General features: G+C 36.2%; 8 protein-coding genes across 8 annotated transcripts; 7 read left to right on the top strand and 1 right to left on the bottom strand.

Moving 5' to 3' along the window:
• Positions 1-868: 868 nt before the first annotated feature.
• RO3G_04450 (uncharacterized protein) lies at positions 869-1,917 on the bottom strand (the record flags this gene model as incomplete). The annotated part of the gene is made up of 2 exons (XM_067659040.1): positions 869-1,434; positions 1,581-1,917. 2 exons carry the CDS (start codon positions 1,915-1,917, stop codon positions 869-871), a joined length of 903 nt encoding a protein of 300 aa, XP_067515141.1.
• A 757-nt stretch (positions 1,918-2,674) lies between these two features.
• RO3G_04449 (uncharacterized protein) lies at positions 2,675-3,315 on the top strand (the record flags this gene model as incomplete). The annotated part of the gene is made up of 2 exons (XM_067659039.1): positions 2,675-2,685; positions 2,832-3,315. 2 exons carry the CDS (start codon positions 2,675-2,677, stop codon positions 3,313-3,315), a joined length of 495 nt encoding a protein of 164 aa, XP_067515140.1.
• Positions 3,316-4,334: 1,019 nt separating this feature from the next.
• On the top strand, positions 4,335-5,121 carry RO3G_04448 (uncharacterized protein; the record flags this gene model as incomplete). The annotated part of the gene is made up of 3 exons (XM_067659038.1): positions 4,335-4,373; positions 4,688-5,002; positions 5,113-5,121. The coding sequence occupies 3 exons, from the start codon at positions 4,335-4,337 to the stop codon at positions 5,119-5,121; spliced, it is 363 nt and encodes a 120-aa protein (XP_067515139.1).
• A 166-nt stretch (positions 5,122-5,287) lies between these two features.
• Positions 5,288-5,594, top strand: RO3G_04447 (uncharacterized protein; the record flags this gene model as incomplete). The annotated part of the gene is made up of 2 exons (XM_067659037.1): positions 5,288-5,429; positions 5,575-5,594. 2 exons carry the CDS (start codon positions 5,288-5,290, stop codon positions 5,592-5,594), a joined length of 162 nt encoding a protein of 53 aa, XP_067515138.1.
• Positions 5,595-6,954: 1,360 nt separating this feature from the next.
• Positions 6,955-8,200, top strand: RO3G_04446 (uncharacterized protein; the record flags this gene model as incomplete). Its single annotated transcript, XM_067659036.1, has 5 exons — positions 6,955-7,231; positions 7,393-7,433; positions 7,493-7,586; positions 7,643-8,100; positions 8,186-8,200. 5 exons carry the CDS (start codon positions 6,955-6,957, stop codon positions 8,198-8,200), a joined length of 885 nt encoding a protein of 294 aa, XP_067515137.1.
• A 5,135-nt stretch (positions 8,201-13,335) lies between these two features.
• RO3G_04445 (uncharacterized protein) lies at positions 13,336-14,651 on the top strand (the record flags this gene model as incomplete). The annotated part of the gene is made up of 3 exons (XM_067659035.1): positions 13,336-13,410; positions 13,465-13,546; positions 13,597-14,651. The coding sequence occupies 3 exons, from the start codon at positions 13,336-13,338 to the stop codon at positions 14,649-14,651; spliced, it is 1,212 nt and encodes a 403-aa protein (XP_067515136.1).
• Positions 14,652-15,073: 422 nt separating this feature from the next.
• On the top strand, positions 15,074-17,121 carry RO3G_04444 (uncharacterized protein; the record flags this gene model as incomplete). Its single annotated transcript, XM_067659034.1, has 2 exons — positions 15,074-15,799; positions 15,850-17,121. 2 exons carry the CDS (start codon positions 15,074-15,076, stop codon positions 17,119-17,121), a joined length of 1,998 nt encoding a protein of 665 aa, XP_067515135.1.
• Positions 17,122-18,034: 913 nt separating this feature from the next.
• Positions 18,035-23,160, top strand: RO3G_04443 (uncharacterized protein; the record flags this gene model as incomplete). Its single annotated transcript, XM_067659033.1, has 3 exons — positions 18,035-19,657; positions 19,711-20,869; positions 21,020-23,160. 3 exons carry the CDS (start codon positions 18,035-18,037, stop codon positions 23,158-23,160), a joined length of 4,923 nt encoding a protein of 1,640 aa, XP_067515134.1.
• Positions 23,161-23,292: the final 132 nt, after the last annotated feature.

Below are 23,292 nucleotides of genomic sequence, written 5' to 3'. Positions count from 1 at the left end.
ATTACGACTATAAAAATCAGGCAAAAGTTCTTTTTTTTATTCTATATTGACTAATCCTAACAGTGGCTTTTAAGTGATTTATATTTACTCATAACATTATATTATATATCTAAGAATGGCTAAATAGCAAAAAAAAAAGCATAGCACGCATTCTTGTCATTTAGATATGCTTCGAATGAAAAGAGGTATAATGTAGATCTGTTGACTGTATTCTTGACAATTCAACTGTGTAATCTGATAAATATAAGCTTCAACAAACTATTGGTACATGCTCATAACAATAACTAATTGTATTACAGATCACTTATTTAACAAAGCATCACTTTAAACAAAATGCAACTCACTATTAGTGCTGCACACTCTACGGCAATCATTCAGATTTTATACCCGTGGGTTTATTAGCTTTTGGATGAATATGCAAATGATCAAACTTATTAGTTTCCATTAAGTACTTTGTTATTATATTCACAAGGCCACTCGATAATCAATTCGGATGTGCATCCATTGTATTGAGCTATTTTGTATACTTTGCTCGAACTTTTTTTTTTTTTTTTTTTTTTTTTTTTCAAAGAATAAAGATCTCAATAATGTTCAAAATATGCTGAGTATTGAATCTTAAACGTCAGTAATCGCTTTGTGAATCCTTTTTGCGCATATTCAGCCAAATTTGGAAGGCCGAAAGGAAAATGGGGGGTATTGGTAGTCCTTGACATGGAAGATTTTGTCAACCTTTCATCCCAATACTCCGATTATAAATTAAAAACGTTTTTTTAACAAAAAGTAGATGTAAATATTCACTTTTGTTTTCATTTTATTAAGCTATTTTTTGCTCGTTATTATACAAAATAAAGAAAAAAAGACAAGAAACTTAACGGGGTAAATCAAATGTTTCAAGTGGCACGATGATATCTTTATCACCCTGTCTAATAGCATTGTGTCGATGAAAAGAGATTGTACCTGTAAAACTACTTGATTTAGCACATACACCTGGCTTGCCTGCAAAAAAGTATTGTGCTTTCATAGCCACTAATTTATCAATAATGCCTATTGTACTCGTATCATTTGTCCGAATGGGTATTACATTCCAATTCTTTTCAGCATACGGAATCGACCGATCAACGGCCGTCAAAGTCACGTTCAGATGCTCGTACAAATATCGGATAGCTCTGTGATGGGCTGGTCTAAGCTGATTGGGGTGAAATGAACTCGATTCTGGCTTTGCGCCTGCCGTATGAGGGTAGTCTGTGAGCAAGAACACATTAGACGTATTCAGCTTCTTAATCCTTTGCACTAAATCTTGAGCACACTGAACTAGATTAGACACCGGCTGTACTCTTTCCATTCGCCAATGGACAGCCGTAAATGATTTTAAATCAGATGAGATTTCATTTGCAATATCCACCAAATTTGAACTATAAGGTATAGGTACTTGAGCTATTGGGTCGTTGATAAATTTGAATCTATATTTATCATTTTGTTAATATAAAGTACTTTCAGTTTTTAGATAAAGGACCTTCTGTCATAAAATAGGTTGATAACATCTACCGGGCCATCCGATTTGCCGAGGTATTCATATTCACGAGCTTCATCACTTAATAAGGTCATCATGGTCTTTGTAATGTTTCCATCCTTTTTGAGAGGATGTGAAATATCTGCCAATTGGTAGCTTACAATAGGTCGATTGGTGAAATCAAATAAAGATTGAAAACAATTTTTTTGTTTGTAAAGATAACCGGACTTTTGACTTCCTTCAATGTAAATCTCTTGGCCGGTCGGTTGAGCACCCACCGTCTGTCTTTCATTTATCCACGTTTGGAAGTCGTTCATGGTAATCCAGTCAAAATGCCTCTTGGTTGATTTTAACCATCTTTTTTGATCATAATAAAAGCTGAACGGATGAGAAAGACAAGCACCCATGTGAGAATGATGAACATTAGGCAGCACAATCGTGCGCCCAATTTTTCCTGCTAAAAACGCGAGTTGTCTAAAATGCATTTGTGCCTTGGATTCTATACTATTTTTATCAAAAACTTGGTTGCTTTTTTTTTTTCTTTACCTTGTTCACCCACGACAACTGGCAATAAAAATCTGCATTTATTTCTTCCGCAGTACTTTTGATCAATATGTTTGTATATATCCTCATTGTTATTTATGTGAGTCTTATTGGTTTGTTCATTAATAGGCCAGCTATAACTATATTTAACCATAGATGGATATATAAAGGGTTTTTTGTCATTTTGCTGTATCCTAGTGGTTGCAGTAATGGATTTATAACGAAATATGTATAGTAAAGTTGGTATAAGTAGTGAAAACAAGAAAATAATAACAAAATATGTATATCTTCTCATTAATATAAGATTTACTTAAAAGAAATTGGAAATAAAGCGGACGATCTTTATTTTTAGTATTTGTATGACAGAGACATAGAATTCGCTCATTTAAAAATGTTAAACATGTTACTAAAGATATACAGTCAAACCTATGGAATTTGGCGTTTTCTCAAAAATAAATGTCCCGCTAATTTATAAAACCAATACTCTAATAATAAAACGTCTCTAAGTATGCCACCTGGCTCTATCAACCAAAACAATACACTAAGCATATCAAATGTCCTTACCCGAGAGGAAACTACTGAATTGATTGCCCAGTTCAAACAACACCGTAAGGTCTTAAAATGCCCTCACTGTGAGAAACAAGGTCTCTTCCAACGAAACACCCACACTAAGACAGAACCCCCGCAAGCTCTTTTCCGCTGCACCAGCTGCGGTAGTAGCTATAGAGCTATAACTATGCGATCAATTATACGTTCTTGCGTTTCTTCTTCTACGCAGATCTCGCTTACCTGAGGACGCACTGTTATGTCGACAATTACCACACATTCGACACATTCGTGGACACCAATGGTTCCTCCTTTCCAAGATTCCTCTCTGGCAGAGTTTACCTTATACAGGAGAGGAACTGGATAAGCACATGTTCAAAACAGCCAAAAAACGCTTCCTGGAACAATCCCTAGAAAAATGCCAACAAAGTGGGCATTACAAACTTCTTTCAAGTTGCCGTAGATCCGTATCTTTGGACCCTATCTTATGGCTACCCATGTCCTATGCAGAACATAATCGATGTATACGGTGGAGGTTAGGTTGGTTACCTAGTGGAAAGCCGCATCCGTGTCCCAAAAACCCTACGTTCAAGTTCAAGCGCAAACATGCCATTACTTGCCTCAATATGCACCAACGCCTCTATATGCCTAAAACCATTACAGATCCTCTGTCGTTCCTTCTGAATATGCTTCCATCTCGCCCCTCAGTATCCTAAATTCTAGCACTATCTTGGTCCCAACGCTGGCCAGCTATATGCTCAATATTACATGAACTGGATCAACTTCAACATGTCACAGTTATCCCCATTACTCACCCACATGGTCAGAAGCTCCTCGCATGGCTTAAACATTTCCTTTAGCTCTATCTTTTATGACTCAATACATTTCTTCTCCCTTTACCTTTTTTACCCTTTATCCCAGAGGGGTTTTTTCATAACATCGACATCCTAACGGATTGACCTGGTCCGGGCGAACACTTATTTGTTTTATTTTTTTAGCGCTCAATTGGACCTTTAATAAAATATAACGTTTAAACAAAAACAGTTGTCGGAACTAGCTTACTAAAATTGGCTGGAAGCTTGTGCCTAATTGTCGCATATCTTCTACACCTGGTTTTGTCCCTCTCTCTTCCTGATAAAATATAACATAGTGATGAATACTTTTTTTTATAAAGATGGACAGGAAAACATTTTTAATGAAGAAGGAGAAAAAGTTTACGATCCGATGGAGAATGTTTTACCACATATCGATGATCCCAACATAGTTCTTGAAACAACAACTAGTCGACAAACTTACTTGAGCGTTAAGCACCCCCGAAAAAATTGCTAAAGAGTCCTCAGTTAAAAAGCTGTCGAAACCTAGTAAGTTGAAACCATTAGTGAAGTTATACAACAACTACAGCGACTTCACCAGAGAAACATTTATAGACCGTATGCTCGAAAATCCTCAAGAGCGTGGACTAGCGGCCAAGTTTGCAAGAGACTTAAATATTTATTACCGCACTGCGTTAAGATGGTGGAGGTATTACGAAGGGACAGAAGAGATTGCGTGTAAAAAGTCTGAACAAAACAGTGGTCCGAAAAGCTCATTTACAACCGAGCATAACGAGTATATAAAAGAGCTACTTGATAATGACCCCCAGTTATATTCAGACGACATAATAAATAGTTTGACTGAGCGATTTGAAGACTTTACTATATCAAAGTCGCAATTTAATAACCAATTACGAAACACAATGCTCATCACTGTGAAAAAACCGATGTTTGAACCTGAAGTCAGAAACTCAGTGGGAAACCTACAGACGAGATCCGAGTGGTTTATGGAATGGAAAGATTTTGATCTGGATTTTACAAAAAATTGTATTTTCATTGATGAACCTGGGTTTCATATTAATATGAGGAATAATTGGGATATCAAAAAGTGGCAGTTCTACTATTAGTAAAACAACCAAAAACTAGAGCGCAATCTCATATCATTATCGGGGCTATTCACTCGTCTGGCGTTGTTCACGTTGTCATAAGAAAATCTCCACCAAGAAAAAAAACACAGGCTGCTATATATATATATATATATATATATATATAAAAGAGAAAAGCTAATAATGGAAAAAAGAGAATCGCAACCGAAATTAGTACAGAGGATCCAGAAGTTGACGACGATCCTGCCGATAATAAGCCAATACCAAAAGGTACGACTACTGCTCATTTTAGCAAGTTTATGAACGAGCTTCTTAGTGTAATGGATCTTGATGAAACTTTTAAGGGAAGTTACATCGTTATGGATAATGCTTCTATTCGTAAATCCAAGCCGATGTTACGGAAAGTTGAAAGTAAAGGCTACAAAGTCATGTATCTACCTCCTCATTCACCTGAATTGAACCCCATTGAACAATTTTGGGCAATAGTTAAAGGGAAAATGAAGCGTGGTCGGCTTACGAGTGAAGAAAATTTATCTAATAAGATTGGCGATGCCTGTAATGATGTACTCATCAGAGATCTTTATAGCTTTTGTAGTCACTCTAAATGCCAAATCATTAAATGCTATAATAAAACACCGTTCTAATATGCACATGATCTTTTATTTTTTAAACGACAAACGTCTATGAATATCCCTTTGGTCGTAGTCATCGTAGTCGTAGTCGTAGTCAAAATCACTGCTTTTCTCTCAGCAGTCTACAAAGGTTGCATAATGTCTGATGAAGGTATTGATTCCGCTTTGATAAATGCACTGTCAACTAACTTTTATCTGTCAAGATATAAGCTCATTTCCTTTGCCTTTAAGCTGGAAACCAGGCTCAGATTTGATGAGCAAGCTACTGTAGTCGCTCTACGTAAAGGTAGCCAAAATTTTTGGAATATCCACCCGTAAATAGACATACCCCTAAATCGAAATTCGTGGCTGTCAAAGAATTGAAATCACTTAATATGTATTGTAGCTACATTATAGACATGTTTGTACAACTTGTTTCCACATAGGCCACTGTCGGTTGGTATAGATTTGGTAATTGTGTAAGGACATTAGCAAATCAAAGCTTGCTTAAGACTTGGTCGAAGTTGCTGGAAGGATAACATACGAGTCGTAGATTCAAAATAATTTTGATGAGAATAAATATTTGATATAACAAGTTATTTTCTTTGTTTAGATTCTATCTATAAAAAAATGTCTAATAATAAACGTGTATGCTTTTCTTTCTCAAAAAATTGAGCTTTTGAATCAAAATGCTACTGTTCAGTTTAATGAAACAGAATTAAGTGAATAGGCTATGAAGAAATTCAATTTATATCAAACATTATCAAAAATGCTGAAACGTTATATAGTAATAATGTTGTCAATAGTGGCAAAAGTCGGAAAACAACAGGCTATCCTCAACTTGATGATGAAGTAGTAAAGTTTGTTGTAGACATGAACAATAACAATCTGCCAGTCAATCGAGACTCAATCCTTCGATATGTAAGACATATAGAATCCTTGAAAATGAAATTTCATTTTCTTCTGGCTGACTCACCAAACTTTTTAAGCGAATTGGAGTAAAATGCAGGCCAATGCATGGTGAAAGTGCCTCAGTAGACATCACTTCTGAAAATATCCAGAACGAATTGAGGAAAATAGAAGAACTTCTTGGGCCATGTGATCCTGCAGATATCTTGAACATTGGCGAAACAGGCTTATATTACAAGCAATCACCAAGAATAATCATATGTTCCGCGTCGCTTGATGGCCTATAAAAAAGTAAAACCCGTCTAACAGTTGGGTTGCTCTATAATTCGGATGGGACTTACAAAGAGCAACCAATTGTTATCGCACAAGACAAGAGCCTCAAATATTTTAAAGCAAGATCTGGTTTGTTATCCATGACTGCAATTGGATAACAATGTATGTACAAGATATACAAAAAACAAAAGATCTGGAAATTGATTACCATTATTCTACTATGCTGGGATGACACCTACCTGAAAAAGTAAAGGTGCTTTTGGAAGACAGAGTCAAAAAATTGCTCTTCTTTTGGATAATGCGTCCGTTCATAAAATAAGAATTCCGCTCAACAATATTAAATTGATATTTATCCTAGCAAACACTACTAACAAGCTACAGGCTCTTGATGCAGGTAACTTATTATTTGTTGATAAAGTGCTATATAAGCTGTCTTTTTGTTTTACAGCTTTCTCATTAATATTTTGTATACACAGGAATCATTGACAACTTTAAGTCACACTTCCGAGCCCAGCAGTACGATCATGCTTTACGTCTGTATATCAGTAAAAAGTTGGATAATCCGAATGTTTACAAAATAGATCAAGCTCAGGCTATGTTTTTTCTAGCTAATGCATGGCTTAAAGTAAATCCAGAAACAATAAATGGAATGCTCCCAGATCTCCCCCAGGAACTTTGACAACAAAGTTACTGATGTTAGCCAGTTGAACCTTGAAGCAGATGAAAGCGAGATGATAGTATGTTATACAACAAGCACTACTAATAATGAAGAAACGGCAGAAGGCAACGTAGATGAAACAAAAGAAAATGATAATACAGAGCAAAATGAGCAGCGTGCCGATATAATAGAGCGTAAAAAGCGGTTGAGAGAAGCCTATGAAACTATTCTCAAGTACAAAGTTCCTTTGGACGATCTTGATCGTAAATTACATCGCCGAATTCGAATGAGATTGGCTGACTCTTGTGCTGAATTAAATAAGCCAAAAGAGCAAACAATTTGATCTTATTTTACAAAGTAAAAAATTTATTGTTAGAGTGCTCCAAAAAAAAAATACTACCACATAAAAAAAATTTCTATTTAGTGGTAAAAAATGTTTGCGTTGCACCCTTAAATAGAATAGTGGTATAGTGGTATTTATGCTGGGGACCTATGCCGTTCTTTAGATATACACCCATAAATAGAAAATACCCTTAAATCAGACATCCTTAAATAGAGCGACTATTGTATTGTTTAATGATCCCATGATTGTGAATTTGGTTGTAAAATCACTACTAGGTATTTATACTTGAAATATAAATGTACTAGTTCTTAACACACACATTGCAATGTAGGCACAGACGTCCCAGAAGATATTTATACGGTAACATCAAATGAGTGGGCCAATGGAAGTAGGTCTGATATTGTATACATGGTCAAGGACAAACCAACGGCAGAAAGACCACCCATTATAATCGAGTTTCAATATAAAGTTAGTCGCGATTTTATGAACAGAGTCATAAGCTATTCACTATCAGCCTATTGTCGATATAAAGCTTACCCAGTCGTCCTTATCTTTGCAATCAAAGGATTTTTAAGCGTTGATATAGAGAAAGGGTTTTCTTGCGGTGATGAAAGCCCATTCTTAAAAATTGAATCTAGATTCTGGGCTAAGGATTGTCTTTTGATCTCACAAAGCTCAATAGATAAATTCTTAAGTCGATCGCCCATGAAACCTATTGTCGATTTAGGCTATTATCTTATTGCAGGAAGTTTGTCTTTGGATTCTTTAGGGTATCAACTTGATCCTACAGTAAAATTTCTTTATCAAATTTCCAAAGACTTAGTAATGAAAGAGTTACTGCCGAAAAACAAATCTGTAAAATACATGCAATTAGTTCTTGAGAAGATAAAAAGACAACTTGACCATGTTGCAGACGAAGACAAGGACACAAGAAATCTCGCTGTGAAGAAAATAAAGGAATGTGTAAACGAAAGTTTGGAATTAATAAGTGAACAAAACGAATTTCTGACAACAAATTCAGGCCAAGGAGAAATCAAAGACAACAAATGCACTGAACAAGATATCTTATTCATCGAATCCAACAGCACAGTCGGAAAAAATAAAAACTGGAAACAAATTTTTGATAAAGGAAAAGCAGAAGGTTTTTTCAAGTCATACTCGTCATCCCACACTCTAAAGACTTCCTATTGGCATTACCGAAGAAGAACCAAAATATAAAATATTTATTATCAAAAATAAAAGCTACTGTTCTTAAACATTACTCTTTGCTTCGCAAGTAAAGCAAATACTATGAGGTTGAGCCTCATATAAGGAAAATATTTTACTGGGATTTGAGATGAACTGGCATAATGCAACTAACGATGTAAGTGTAGATCTGTCATCTACGTTACTGATACCAGAAGGAGAGAACAAAAAACACTTGTGCGCCCAAAACGTAGATTTAAACGGTGTCAAAAATGTGTCTTCACTAATACCTGATTGTTCTCTATTGATAGGCGTGGAAGGAATGATCAAAACGAATGGAGAAATCTTATGTTTTTCATAAACAAGTATTAAAAACAGAATCGTATCTGATATCGAATCAGAATTAACTAATTCTCGAATATTGATGACTATAGGTGTAAATCTGCTAGAATTTTCATTTTGTGAGACGTATACTATGAATGTACTATTAAAATCATAAGCCCACTCGTTTGATGCTACCGTATAAATATCTTCTATGACGTCTGTGCCTGCATTGCAATGTGTGTGTTAAGAATCAGTACATCTATATTTCAAGTATAAATACAGAGGGATAAAACCAGGTGTAGAAGATATGCGACAATTAGGCACAAGCTTCCAGCCAATTTTAGTAAGCTAGTTCCGACAACTGTTTTTAACCAAAGTGGACAAAAACAATTTAAACTCATGACATTTATTTTTGAGAAAACGCCAAATTCCATAGGTTTGACTGTATCTGAAGCATGTTTCATTTCATTCATAGAAGAAATGCTTCAAACATAAACAGAGCGATTAACATACAAAGGCTGGATTTTTATTCAAAGAACCTACATGTCAAAGCTTAGAAAATATATTTAACATTGGCCTTAATTCATTTAACTTTTTATTATTAATCTTTGTCTTATACTTAGCATTTAATAAAACAATACAAAAGGAATGCCAATCAAATGGACAAGTGAGATTTATTACCAATTCGATCGATGTATTCTAATTCATGTAATCTATTAATATTAGCGTGTTACTTTCTAAATTCAAAGTATAACATTAAGTATGCCGGTCAAACAGGATTTAAGCCCCAATAATAAACAGCTTTTAAATTGAAGACGAAGAAAGCTTTCACAAATAAATTCATAAAGGCCGCCTGCGGCTTCTCAGATAGCCTACAAGGCCTTTCTATTGAAAAAGCTACCCGTTTGATAGAAAGGAACAATTTGAGATGTAGTGATTATGTCTTGAAAAAGGGAGTATAATATATGATTAATGTGCACATGCTTTTTATGGTTTGGTTAATTTACTTGCCTCTTTTCATTGAGCGACAAGCCCAAAACGATACAAAGTGTGCTAAAAAAAAACTTACACATTTAAAAATTTTAAGTGACCGCAGTGGGCGTGTGATATCTTGAGGTATCGTATCGCCCGGGCTAGATCAAATTATTTTAAACTAAAAGCTTTTTGGGGAAAATGAAAAAAAGAAAAGGGAAAGGGGAGGAAGTAAATAAATGAAAAGTAAACGGCTGATTATAATTGTGGAAGCCAGTCAAGGAATTGTTGCCCTGGGTTAAATGGCGGTGGAGATATATTACCATGACACAGGAGGTCGAGTTTATAGGCGATGGTACATATTGTCGGCCAGAGGGGGCCAGAAAATCACACTAGAATAGAACCGGGATCGACAGGTAGGTAAAATGTTAAGAAGGAACTATAATAGATCTACAACAGCTGTTGGCATTTATAGATGTTGATGTATATTCAAGCAATGAATAGAAAAGACTTTTATAAGTCGTTGGAGAGAATACCTAGGGCAAGTTTTAGGTTTTCTACTAGGTAACCAGCCAAGTCGCCAACGGATACAATGGCTGCGTTCAATATGGCTCATAAAAAACTTATACACAATTTTCACAAAATATTCATCTATCTTCACTAAAAGAATTCGTGCAGTTTAAGAATAAAAGCTAATCCAGGCTCAGAAAAAAAAACATTCAAATCAGTTTTAAATTTTTTTAATGCACGGAAAAAACAAAAAGAAAGAGAAAGAGAGAGAATTATGTTAATTTACGATTCAAACAATATTCAAGTCTAGCAGCTGAGTATCTACAGAGCCCTCGTAGGTTGCTCAAAAGGATTTTTATTGCATGCATCCCCAATTCTAGATGACAATATCTCTTTATGTAAAAACTCTTCTTTAAATTTATTTTTACATGCTGATCAAAATTATTCAATTGGGTTGAGCCTAGATGAGTAAACTGGAAAATGAATACTTTCTGATATCAGCATTCTTGTGAATGGGAGTATTGTCCATGAAAATGTGGTTGCCCTTAAATTACTCATACTGATATATAATACCAAGAACATTTCCACTTTCAGCACTTCTAGATGTACAAATCTAAATTGCAGAGTGACCATGCAAAATAGTTCAGGTACTGAAGAGCATTGTAAACGCTTATGGAATCGGTTTTTGGCAGCATATCTAAATATGATTCATATTATTTGCAATCTTTGTTTAAATGATAAAATACCAGAGAGATCTCAGCGTATTGGAGCCGAAAGAAGAGACCCAACTAGAAGAAGAAGACGAAGATCTGAAGAGCATGAAGAACGATGAGTTTTACTTAGAGTTTTGTACCCATCCAGCACAGTTATCGCTATGTTACCTCAGATGCACTTTGGTAAGCTTGAACTTAAATTACTTGATATTTTGTCTATTTACATTCACTTATTGCACCTTTGATCATTAAATGCAGATTTCGAGTTATTGGCAAGTTTCATGCTGTTGATATATTATCTATTTTACGCTTACTTTTTTCTTTTCTTTTATTGTATGTACTCATTATTGCTATTACCCTTCTGAAAATCATACCGATAAATTCGGAACAAAATGTAAATTAGGGCATTTCCTAATCATTTGACAATGTCTTCATAAAAAAATTTAAACAAAGCAGAGAAATAAAAGTATGAGTAACATGGATGCTTACATATAAATTCTAAACGAAACAAAAAAAGATATATTCTTCAAATGGTAACCCTATTAACGTGAATGTCACTTAAAGGGGTGCATAAAAATAGTAGAAACATAGTACAACAAAGAACACTAACGGTATTATAAGCAACCCCTTATGGATTAGAGATGATGAAAACAAAAGACAAAAAGGTGCAGCAATCATTTATATCTTAATTACTTTTTATATAAATGCTTTATATCAGCATATATTTATTTTTAGCTTTTTTTTTAATAGATATTTGAATACTTTTTCTTTAAAAAAACGTACCTTTTATTTGAAGCTTTATATTTACCATATATTACTTGAAGAAATAAGAGATAAACTGCTTACTTATTGTGCAAATTCTAATTTAAAGAAAAGGTGTGCAACAGGATTAAAGACAGTTACAGAATAACTGATTCTACTACTTGATATATTGTAGAAAGATATAAAATAGAACTAGGAGTTGATAAACAAATCATACTTAGGAACGCATACATAAGTCCTTTGATATTTATTCAAGCTTTATAAGAAATGTAAACAATAAAAAGATGATGGTTAATATATTGATTTTAGAGAAGCTTGAAGCCATATCTTACCAATCATCCCCTAATGGCTTCGACGAGCATCATAAGAGCCTATCATTTAAAGTAATCATAAAATACTTTAATTCTCATTTAAACTGCATTTTAAGGACCTCCCAGTCAGTTGAATAAAATAATACTACGATTCACAATTGCTTATATGTCACAATTTAAAGTAAAACAGGCCATCAAATTTAAATATTGTCATTTTTCCGTTATGGAAGTTTCAAATTAGGTTTGATCTTGCAGTGCTAAAAAGATGGTGGTTTTTCTTTTTTAATCTGCAACTTTACTTGCTTTAAAGTACTTCAAATCCCTTGCAAATCTGACTATATTAGTAACAAAATGATAAAAGAAGTAAGGAATAATTTAAAAGATGTTTACAATCATGGAGTGTTGTATGTTTATTCTTGATTGTGCGTTAGCTCTGATTGGCTAATATGCGATGCTGTACGAGAGCCTATAGATATTCCGTTCCTGAACTCAAATTTGATTGTGTGTGTATGGTATTTATATAAAAGGAATGCATAAATTACCTTCAGACATTTTTGTTTCTAACATATTTCAAGTTATTAAAGGGTTTATGCATTCTACATAAATGCAGCACATACAAACATCATTTCATACAAACGCTCTATTTATTTATTTGACAAAATACTATGAGTATCAATAAATAAACTTAATATAATGAATCATAATAGAAATCTTTATTTAATAGAGTAATTTTGTATTCACTTTGTTTCTTCATGGCTCTCTGCTGTAACAGGATGGAATAATAGAAAGCAAATCCATTTAAAAGAATGGCTTATATCGTTCAAAATTTATTGTACAAAATAAAATTAACATATTCTTAATTCTGATTGGTTAAACAGTGAGGCTAAGGTTTCAGTCACTTTATTGTATTTTTTTCTTTTTCTTTGGAAAAAAAAATTTTTTTTGAACATTGAAACTTTGTCTTCCTTTTTTTGAAACAAGAAAAGAAAGCCATACAAAAAAGAAGTCTATAGCATCTTTTAAAAAGAAAAAAAGTTTTACTTTAACTCAAGCTTGTACATGAATTGTGCATTATCAAACTGGAATCCAACATACGAAGAAAGTATAGAGCAGTATCAATTACAACGTTTTAAAGTAAGTAAAAAAAAAAAGTATTTTGTGAGTAAATATGGAATTAATATGAATCAAGCAGAATTAAGTTTTTATTTTATCTTTTTCTCTAATCAACAAGTTTTCAATTATTCAAAATGGCTACAATTAACGTAAGACGTGATGTTCAAGATTCCTTTTACCGTTACAAAATGCCTCGTCTTCAAGCAAAGGTACAGAAATCATGAAATATTTGTTTTTCGATGAAATTAATGTTCTTTTGTTAGGTTGAAGGTAAAGGTAATGGTATTAAAACTGTCGTCGTCAACATGGCTGAAATTGCTCGTGCATTGTCTCGCCCCCCATCTTGTAAGTTGCATACAATTTATTTGAAATTTCCGAAATTAACACTTTAATAGATCCTACCAAATATTTTGGTTGTGAGTTAGGCGCCCAAGTTAAATGTGACGACAAAAATGAACGATACATTGTAAATGGTGATCATGATGCAAACAAACTTCAATCTACTCTTGATGGTTTTATCAACAAGTTTGTCTTGTGTCAATCTTGTAAAAATCCTGAAACCGATATTATTATCAAAAACGATGAAATCCTCATGGACTGTAAGGCCTGTGGTGCTAGAAATAATGCTGACATGCGTCACAAATTATCTGCTTACATTGTCAAGAACCCACCTGCTGTTGCTTCCAAGAATGTTCGTAAGCAGCGTAAGGCTGCAACTGCTCAAGCCAACAACACAGGTGAAGATGCTACTGAAGCTCTTGATGGAGATGAGGCTGCTGATGCTGGTAACGGATCTGATGATGATATTATCTCTCAACGTATTCAAAAGCAAGCCGCTGGATTAAATATGGAAAGCAAGTTAGCTCTTGAAGATTGGTCCGAGGACACAAGTGAAGCAGCTGTCGCTCAACGTATGAAAGAACTTAGTGTCAAAGGCTCTGGTGCCTTTACGGGAGGTGATGACGATGATGATGAAGTGGATAATAAGTATAATGCTTTTGGTGATTGGCTAGAAAGTGCCAAAGATCACACTGATGAAGCCATTATTAAAAAAGCTGAAGAATTGGGCGTTTTTGGTAAATACAAAGCATGTCTTGTGCTTGTTCAATGTATCTTTGATGAAAATGTTATTACCCAAATTCCCAAGCGTGCTAAATTGCTTCGTAAATTCGTGACTGATGAAAAGCATCAAAAGGCTACTCTTGGTGGTATTGAACGTATCATTGGATTGAATCACAAGGATGCTCTGTTGAAGAAGACGCCCACCATCTTGATGAAGTTATATGATTTGGATATTATTGAAGATGAAGTCTTTTTGAAGTGGGGAGAGAAGCCATCAAAGCGTTACGTTGATCGTGATATCTCAAAGGATATAAAGAAGGCTGCTAAACCTTTCTTGGAATGGCTTGAAACAGCTGAAGAAGAAGATTCAGACGAAGATTCAGAATAATTGTCACGTTTATTGAAATAAACAATGCTTTTTTTTAGGATAAATTTAATTTCCCTTGTGTGATTATGTACTTTGGATGCAATTTAACTTAAAAAATGGACCCTTGAATTGCAATTGCTTTAATAAAAATATTGTCATTGTTCTCAAAAATTTTTTTTGAAACATTTAGGAGAATGAAGAGACTTTCAATTTAGCAGAGTGCAAGAATAATTCATAACAAAATAATATAAATGCATAGCACAAATGTCTTCATGGATTGAAGTTATACATAAATTTAGGGGGAAAGGGTAAGGGAGGGAATCATAATAAAATGAGCATTCACTCTAAATATAGTACTTGGTGCATAAATTAACTTAAATATCTCCCCTTCTTCATAGTTTCTCTCTCTCTTTATTTTTTTCTTTTTCTTTTTTCTGTTAAACATGGGCTTGCTTGGCTTCAAGAAATCTTCTCGAAAGCAAGGGCCAAAACCTTCTCCGCCACACCCTATTGAATCCAGCCATGCTCCCTTTCTCCTTCATCAATTAGATCACTCTTCCCCTGCTATTCCGAAACCATCGGAGACAAGCTTAATGGATGATATCATGAAAGAGCTAGACAGCTCTTCCTTTTCCAAGCAGAATCTTGACGCCAATCGTTCTCCAATCAAAAGAAAGCAATTCACTCCACTCCTCAACTTCGACCAGTCTACAACTGTTCCTTCTCTTGCTGCTACTTCTTCTTCTCCAATGGTACCATACGATATACCTGTATCTCCACCCATATCTCCACCAACAGCAACAGAACCAAGGATAGTATCTCTTAAACCCCTTATTTCTTCTACCAATCGACAATTATTGCACAGCGACGATGAAAGTGATTCGGATGAAGAGCAGGCGTCCAAGCAAAGATATTCAGTTCCATTAGTGAACAGATATTTGATGAATCGTATGAGGGAAAGGCATCGGCAAGAGGTTCGAAAGTCTGTGTCATCCATAGGACAGGAGATTCCAAGTGCATTGACTTCTACGTCTGCCATGACCCCCGAGAAACAGAGAACAGTCGTTCAATCTCACTCATTTACAACTGCTCATAACGCTCCACGAAAAAGACAACAAGGCCAACTGGTTCGATCGGCTTCTGCTATAACCAATTTAGCGCCTGTTCAGGTAAATCCTTCTTGAGATGTTTGTATATAAATTCACATGATGTACAATAGACACAATCTAGTATGAGTACGTTATCAAGACGCCTACCCCTGGCATCCGCCCCCGCCTTCATTCGTAATTCGTTTTCTCAATTACCTGTGCGAACCTTATCCGTAACAACTGAAGAAAAGGAAGAAGCAGTCGACAGCAAGAAATTTCAAATTAACCGTTCGGTCTCTGCCTATCCTATTTCCCCACCTACTCCTTCTACACAGGTTCAACAAGAATTGAAGAGACATGAGGAAGAGATGAAGCTCAAATTGGAAATCCAAGAGATGAAAAGACATCAAGAGTTACAAATACAGCACGAGGTACAAAAACAGCAGCAGCAGATCATCGCCCAACAACAACAGCAGTTACAGCAGTTACAGCATCAGCAACAACTTTTCATTAAACAGCAACAGTATCAACAGCAACAGCAGCAGCAACAACTTCTACTCCAACAGCAGCAAATTCAAAAACTACAACAGCAATCTTCATTAGAAGTAGGCAAGGTAGCGGCAACAGCAGCTACCACCGCTAAGCCCAAGTCAACATACCATTCGTTATACGAAAGAGGCAGTAGTAGTAATATTCACAAATGTAAGCAACATGACTACCATCATCACAACAGCAATCATCCATGTTGTAACAACAACAGTAGCGATGAAGACCATAGTAGTAAAGCGACAGCAATATCACACATGGTTTCACCGATGCCCCTTGCTTTTGAAATGATGAAACAACAACAGCCTCAAAAGCCACAACAAGAAGAAAATGAAAAGAATAAAGATAATAATCAGCCACCAAGTGTAAACACAGAAGCAAGCATCAAATCCATCAGATCGTCAGCGAGTATATTCGTTTTGAAGGAAGAAGAAAACAAAGAAGAGAGTGGATTAAAAACGAGAATCAAACTACCGATTAAATTAAAAAGAGAACTAGAAAACATGCAGATGGGAAGATCCGTGTATTCTTTACCTGACCTTTCAATCCTATCAAAAGAGACAGAAGAGCATGATGTTCATTGGGATAGCATAGAAGTACCAAAGCGAACAAAAAAAGTTGAGGAACCGGTTGCTAAGGAAATGATGACAGCAGCCAATACTCCACCCGTGTATCTTTATTATTTAAATGATTGCCATCGCAACCATAATCGTCACCATCATCATCATAATCACTCAAAAGACCATTGTCATAAAGATCATGTATGCCATAAAAAATACGCCAAAAAACACAGCCATCACTGTCCTCGATCCACTTCAAAGTATACACTCGTTGAAGAAAGTGTCGTCGGGGTATAAAAATATTTTTATATTATTTTATTTCATCTTCATTCTTTCAAAAGGGAGAAAGAGAAATTTACAGTAACAAAAAGGAAAGAGAAGAAAGAGACTATGGTTATGATATCTTAATTAACTTCTTTTTTAATTTTTCTTTTTTTAATTTATTTATATTTTATTTATTACTGCTATTACCTTTTTTAAAAAAAAAGTTTATTTTTATTCATTTTTCCTGTGTAACTCATCCAGGTCAAAAAAATAAAATCAACTTTTATCATTGTTTAAAACTCTTTTTTTTTTCTACTTTTCCGTAAAAAAAAAATGAAAAAGTCGAGAAAGTCGAATATAAAAGAAAATGATCATTTAAATAGAACAGACTTAACAACTCTATCAAATACAACAACGGATAACATCACATCTTGTTTACGCTCTCGATATAATGAATACAAAATATACACCAATATTGGTTCTCGTCATATTGTTGCCCTAAATCCCTTGAAACAACTATCAATAAATGATGACCAAACAAGTCTAGAATATGTAGCGGCTTATAAAGATGCTACAAATCATCAACAATCATCAGGCCCTCATTTGTTTGACCTTATTAACCGAGTGTATTTTCATATGAGAAGAACCGGGAGTGATCAAACAGTGGTTTTAAGGTATGGAAACTGTACAGAAAAAAAAATATATAAAGTAATTTACATTTCGTTCATTCAGAGGGGACAGCGGTAGTGGCAAGTCCGACATCCGTAAATTAACTATCCGCCATCTTGTACGACTGAGCAGTCATAAAAAAGAATCCAAAGTGCAAACACAAATCTTGGAGTCTCAGAGACTCTTGGAAGCTTTTGGGCACTGTCAAACAGGTACAAGTCCATCTTCTTCCCGTTTTGGCTACTATTCCGAAATCCAATTTAACGAAAGAGGCCGAATGGTTGGTTCAAAAACACTTCATTACTCCTTAGAGTCTTCCCGTGTAACTGGTGACTGTGTACCGGCCTCTTTAGATGGAAATTTCAATATCTTTTATTATTTATTGGCTGGTGTTTCCCCAGAGGAAAAAGCAACACTTCAGCTCATGGATGCCTCGAGTTACCCTTACTTACAAAAATTTAGTAAACGATCGATATCATCAGTAGATGCACAGCACTTTGAAGAATTGAAACTTGCAATGAAAACGTGTGGTTTTAGAAAAGAACAGATCGGAAGAATAATTCAACTCGTTGCCACCATTCTTCATCTTGGCAACCTTTCATTTGTAGACCCCGCAGGTACCGGTACACAAGAGGCTGCCTTTGTTAAGAATACTGAACTCCTTGACCTCGTTGCTGATTTTTTGGGTCTCGACCCTCATGCACTTGAAAATGTCTTGACTTTTAAAACAACTATGATTCGTAAAGATGTTACTACTTTAATCTTGAACGCCGAACAAGCTGCTCATCAACGTGATGAGCTCTGTCAAGTCCTTTACTCTCTCTTGTTTTCTTGGATTGTTGAAAAGATCAATAGCAAAACATGCATAGAGGATTTCACTAGTTTTATTGGTGTACTCGATTTCCCTGGCCTTCAATCCTATTATTCAGTGGCAGGTTTTGAACAACTCGCTATCAATTTAGCCAATGAACGTATTCAAGAATATATTGATCATACGATGTTTCGGCTTGAAGCAGACCAATATAGAGCCGAAGGTGTTCATGTTCCCGACGTCAACCCTCAATCTTCCGCCTTGGATTTATTGACAAGACCCAAGGGTATCTGCCACGAAATAAACACAATGACAGACGTCAGCAAGCGTGCCTACACAGACAACAACATCATGGACTCCATTATCAAATACAACACAACCCATTCAGCTTTCTCTGTCAAAAATTCAGATACAAGTGCTCGTCATTTTGTCATTCAACACTATGGAAACACGCCTGTGGAATATTCAACCCAAGGATTTATTGAACAAAATAATAGTCAGATCTCTGTCGACTTTTTATCCCTCTTTAAAGGTGGCATGGATGTACAACCCTCTTGGAATTCATTCATTGTCGAACTTTTTGCTAATGTCAAAACACAAAGCCATCCTAAACACAATACGGCCATCATCTCTGCTCAACAGTCTGCCAAGCCGATGAGAGGTCCCTCTCAGCGTCGTTCAACTCGTAGAAAGGGAGGTAGTAATGAAAAAGGCGGTAACACAACAGATAATAGCACTAGCGCAACTTCAACTGTATTATCACAAATACAGTCCGCTTTAGATGAGCTGATAGCCTCCTTTGAGGAAGCCAAATTGTGGGTTGTTTATTGTATACTGCCTAAATACAAAGAGACCGGTAGTGTTGATACAAAGCTCGTTCAGTCTCAGATAGATTCGTTTAGAATACCTTCTTTACTGCAATTGCCCGCTGTCTCCTATGTCGAATCATACAATCATCAGGATTTTTTAGATCGCTATGGTCATTTATTTCAAGAATTAGATACATCTCGCCTTTTGCGTTCGCAATGTGAAATGGCAGCTGGTATCATGAATTGGACAACTCCAGACATGTCCATCACTCAAAATAAGGTAATTTTCTTTATTTTTGTTGTACAACAATATGCTCAATATTTATTTCATAGGTATTTTTAAGTGCAGTTGCATGGCGTGAATTAGAAGATCAATTACGCTCGTATGAAAAAATCGAACAACGTCAAGCAAGGGATCATGGTAGAGAAGATGAGACAAGTGTGTCCCATCCTTTTTCGGGTGCGGCGGCAGCAGCGGCAGCAGCAGGTCTTCCCTTACCCCCTCAGAATCACTATGATAACGACACAGGTTCCTTTTACTCAGAAGATGAATCTGGCCAATACATGGAAAACGAAGGCTCACTTTATGGATCAGAATCTTACTTTAGTCAACAAGGTGGTCTGGCACTTGTTCCTCAGCAAGAACCTGTGGTAGAAAACTTGGATGAAACAGAGGAGGACGAGGCAAGGATGACACCGGCCCGTAAAAGATGGTTATACTTTGTCACGTTCTGTACCTGGTGGATTCCTTCCAAATTCTTAATCTGGTGTGGTCGTATGAAACGTAAGGATGTACGTGTTGCTTGGCGTGAAAAAGTTACATTATGTATGCTCATCTTTTTGCTCTGTGCCTTTATCATTTGGTTCTTGGTCTTCTTTAGTGAGGCTATATGTCCTAAGGAAAATGTTTATTCTACATCTGAATTAGCAAATCATGGCAAGGATAATACAAAGGGTGCTTATGTGGCTATACGTGGTGAAGTCTTTCACTTGACAAATTTTGCTCCTCATCATTACCCTCAAACGCTTGTGCCTACCTCATCTGTAATGGAGTATGCTGGATCAGACGCGACTGATCTCTTTCCTGTACAAGTATCTGCTCTTTGTGAGGGTGTATCACCTTATGTCTCCTTGGATTATACAGTTAATTTGACAGATTCGAATGCTCAATATCACGATTTTAGATACACTTCAGATGCCTATAATCCCAACTGGTACTATGATCAAATGACGCTTCTTCGTAAAAACTATAAAGTCGGTAACATGGGTTATGATTGGAAGTCAATTTCTGATCAGGCTAAATCGGCAACGACCATTAACGGTATCAAAGCTTTGCGTATCTGGGCAGTGATTGACAAAAGAGTTTATGATCTCACAACATATACAATGGGTGGCCGATATGCTAAAGGGCCAGGTAATGCAGCAGCCCCTTCAGGCATTGACACCAACTTTTTAAACCCGCAAGTGGTTGAGCTATTCCAGCAGCAGTCAGGTAACGATATCAGCAGTGCCATTAGAAACCTCAACCTGGACGCTGCTGCCCTAGAGCGGGAACTTGTCTGTTTGAGAAACTTGTATTTTGTTGGTTTTCTAGACGAAAGAAATTCAACCAAGTGTCAATTCTCAACGTATCTCTTATTAGTCGTCACCATTCTCTTGGCCGCTGTTATTGTTTTCAAATTTATAGCCGCTCTTCGATTCGGAGGCAGACGTGCACCAGAAGAACATGATAAGTTTGTGATCTGCCAAGTAACTTGTTATACAGAAGACGAAGGTTCGCTTCGAAAAACAATTGACTCTATTGCTCGACTTGATTACGATGACAAACGCAAGTTGCTCTTTGTTATTTGTGATGGTATGATTATAGGTAGTGGTAACGATAAACCCACACCACGTATTGTACTTGATATTCTTGGTGTTGATCCGCAAGTGGATCCTGAGCCACTCTCCTTTGTATCCGTTGGTGAAGGCGCCAAACAACACAATATGGCAAAGATCTATTCTGGATTGTATGAAGTTGCTGGACATGTTGTGCCCTATATCGTTGTTGCCAAGTGCGGTAACCCTCGTGAACGTCAAAAGCCAGGTAATCGTGGTAAGCGTGATTCCCAATTGGTACTCATGCAATTCCTCAACCGTGTTCATTATGATGCACCTATGAATCCCATGCAACTCGAAGTATACCACCAAATGAAGAACGTGATTGGTGTAAGCCCTCACTTTTACGAATTTGTACTCATGGTGGATGCCGATACAGAAGTCATGCCAGATGGTCTAAACTTTTTGGTAGCCAGTGCTGTACATGACTCAAAAATCATTGGTATCTGCGGTGAAACAAACTTGTCAAATGAAAAGGATACCTGGGTTACGATGATTCAAGTCTATGAATACTTTATCTCTCACCATCTCATCAAATCCTTTGAATCACTCTTTTCTACCGTCAGTTGTCTTCCCGGTTGTTTTACCATGTATCGTGTTCGTACTGTAGACGGTAAACGTGCACTCTTTATCAGTAATGAAGTCATTGCGGACTATTCTGTCAATATCGTTGATACCTTGCACAAGAAAAACTTGCTTCATCTCGGTGAAGATCGTTACCTGACCACCCTCTTACTAAAGCACTTTGCTGACTTCAAGACAAAGTTTACTCCAGATGCTAAATGTCAGACAAACGCCCCTGATCTTTGGTCTGTCTTGGTCTCTCAACGTCGTCGTTGGATCAACTCAACAGTTCATAACTTGGGTGAGCTGATCTTTTTGCCCCGTCTTTGTGGTTTCTGCTGTTTCTCAATGCGTTTTATTGTCATGTTGGATTTGATCAGTACCTTGGCCATGCCAGCTCTGTTGGGTTACTTGGGTTATTTAATCTATACCTTGGCTACCTTGGATGGCGACACTGTGCCTATTATTACTATCGCAACCATTGCAGGTACCTACGGTCTTCAGGCCTTACTTTTTATTGTTAAAGGAAGGTGGGAATTTATCATGTGGATGCTTGTCTCTATACTTGCTATGCCCGTCTTTTCATTCTACATTCCTGTCTATGCTTACTGGCACTTTGATGACTTCTCGTGGGGTAACACACGTGTGGTCGTCGGTGAAAAGGGAAAGAAGGTAGCTGTGGTGGCTGACGAGGGTACCTTTGATCCCAAATCAATTCCTACCATGAAATGGTCAGACTATGAGCAGCAATTATTATCTGAAGATCAGTGGAGTGATAATATATCTCACAGTAGCGGTTACACTCACGGCAGCCGTGGTTATCCTCATACTGGCTCAGAATCTGTCTATGGTGCACCTTCTGGTATGATGATGATGCCTGATAACATGAGCGTATATTCTGCTGCAAGAAGTCAACAACAACGTCAAAGCATGGGATTTGATCATAACAGCATGGTCTTCCCATCCAACAACTCTATGCCCATGATGCCTTACGGTAACGGCAGCTCACAGATGCTTCCTTCTAGTCGTTCAATGGCATCATTTGCCCCCGCTCAACAACTCAACTCTCCTGGACAATATATTCCTTTACAGACCTCGTCTCAATTCAATAAGGCTCCTAGTAGTCATTCTTTGTTGATGGATGGATTTGAGCAGGGAGATGGAATCAAGAATGAAGAAATCATGATTCAAGTACAGCGTATTCTTGAAACTGCTGATTTGACCAAGGTGACCAAGAAACAAGTGCGTGAGGAATTACAAAATTACTTTGGCGTATCGATGCAAAGCAGAAAAGATTACATTAATGCATGTATTGAAAATGTAATTACAAACCATGTATAAGTAGCATAAGTTAATGAAAACCAAAAAAAACAATACCATTTTCCATATATGTGAATAGATGTATGACATATAATAAAAAACATTTCTTTCTTCATTTTATATACATAAAAAAAGTGTATTTTTATGTTATTT

Source organism: Rhizopus delemar, genomic scaffold, assembly GCF_000149305.1.
Source record: "Rhizopus delemar RA 99-880 supercont3.3 genomic scaffold, whole genome shotgun sequence".
In the NCBI taxonomy this organism is placed as follows: Eukaryota; Fungi; Mucoromycota; class Mucoromycetes; order Mucorales; family Rhizopodaceae; genus Rhizopus; species Rhizopus delemar.
This window is presented reverse-complemented; position numbering and strand designations above follow the sequence as displayed.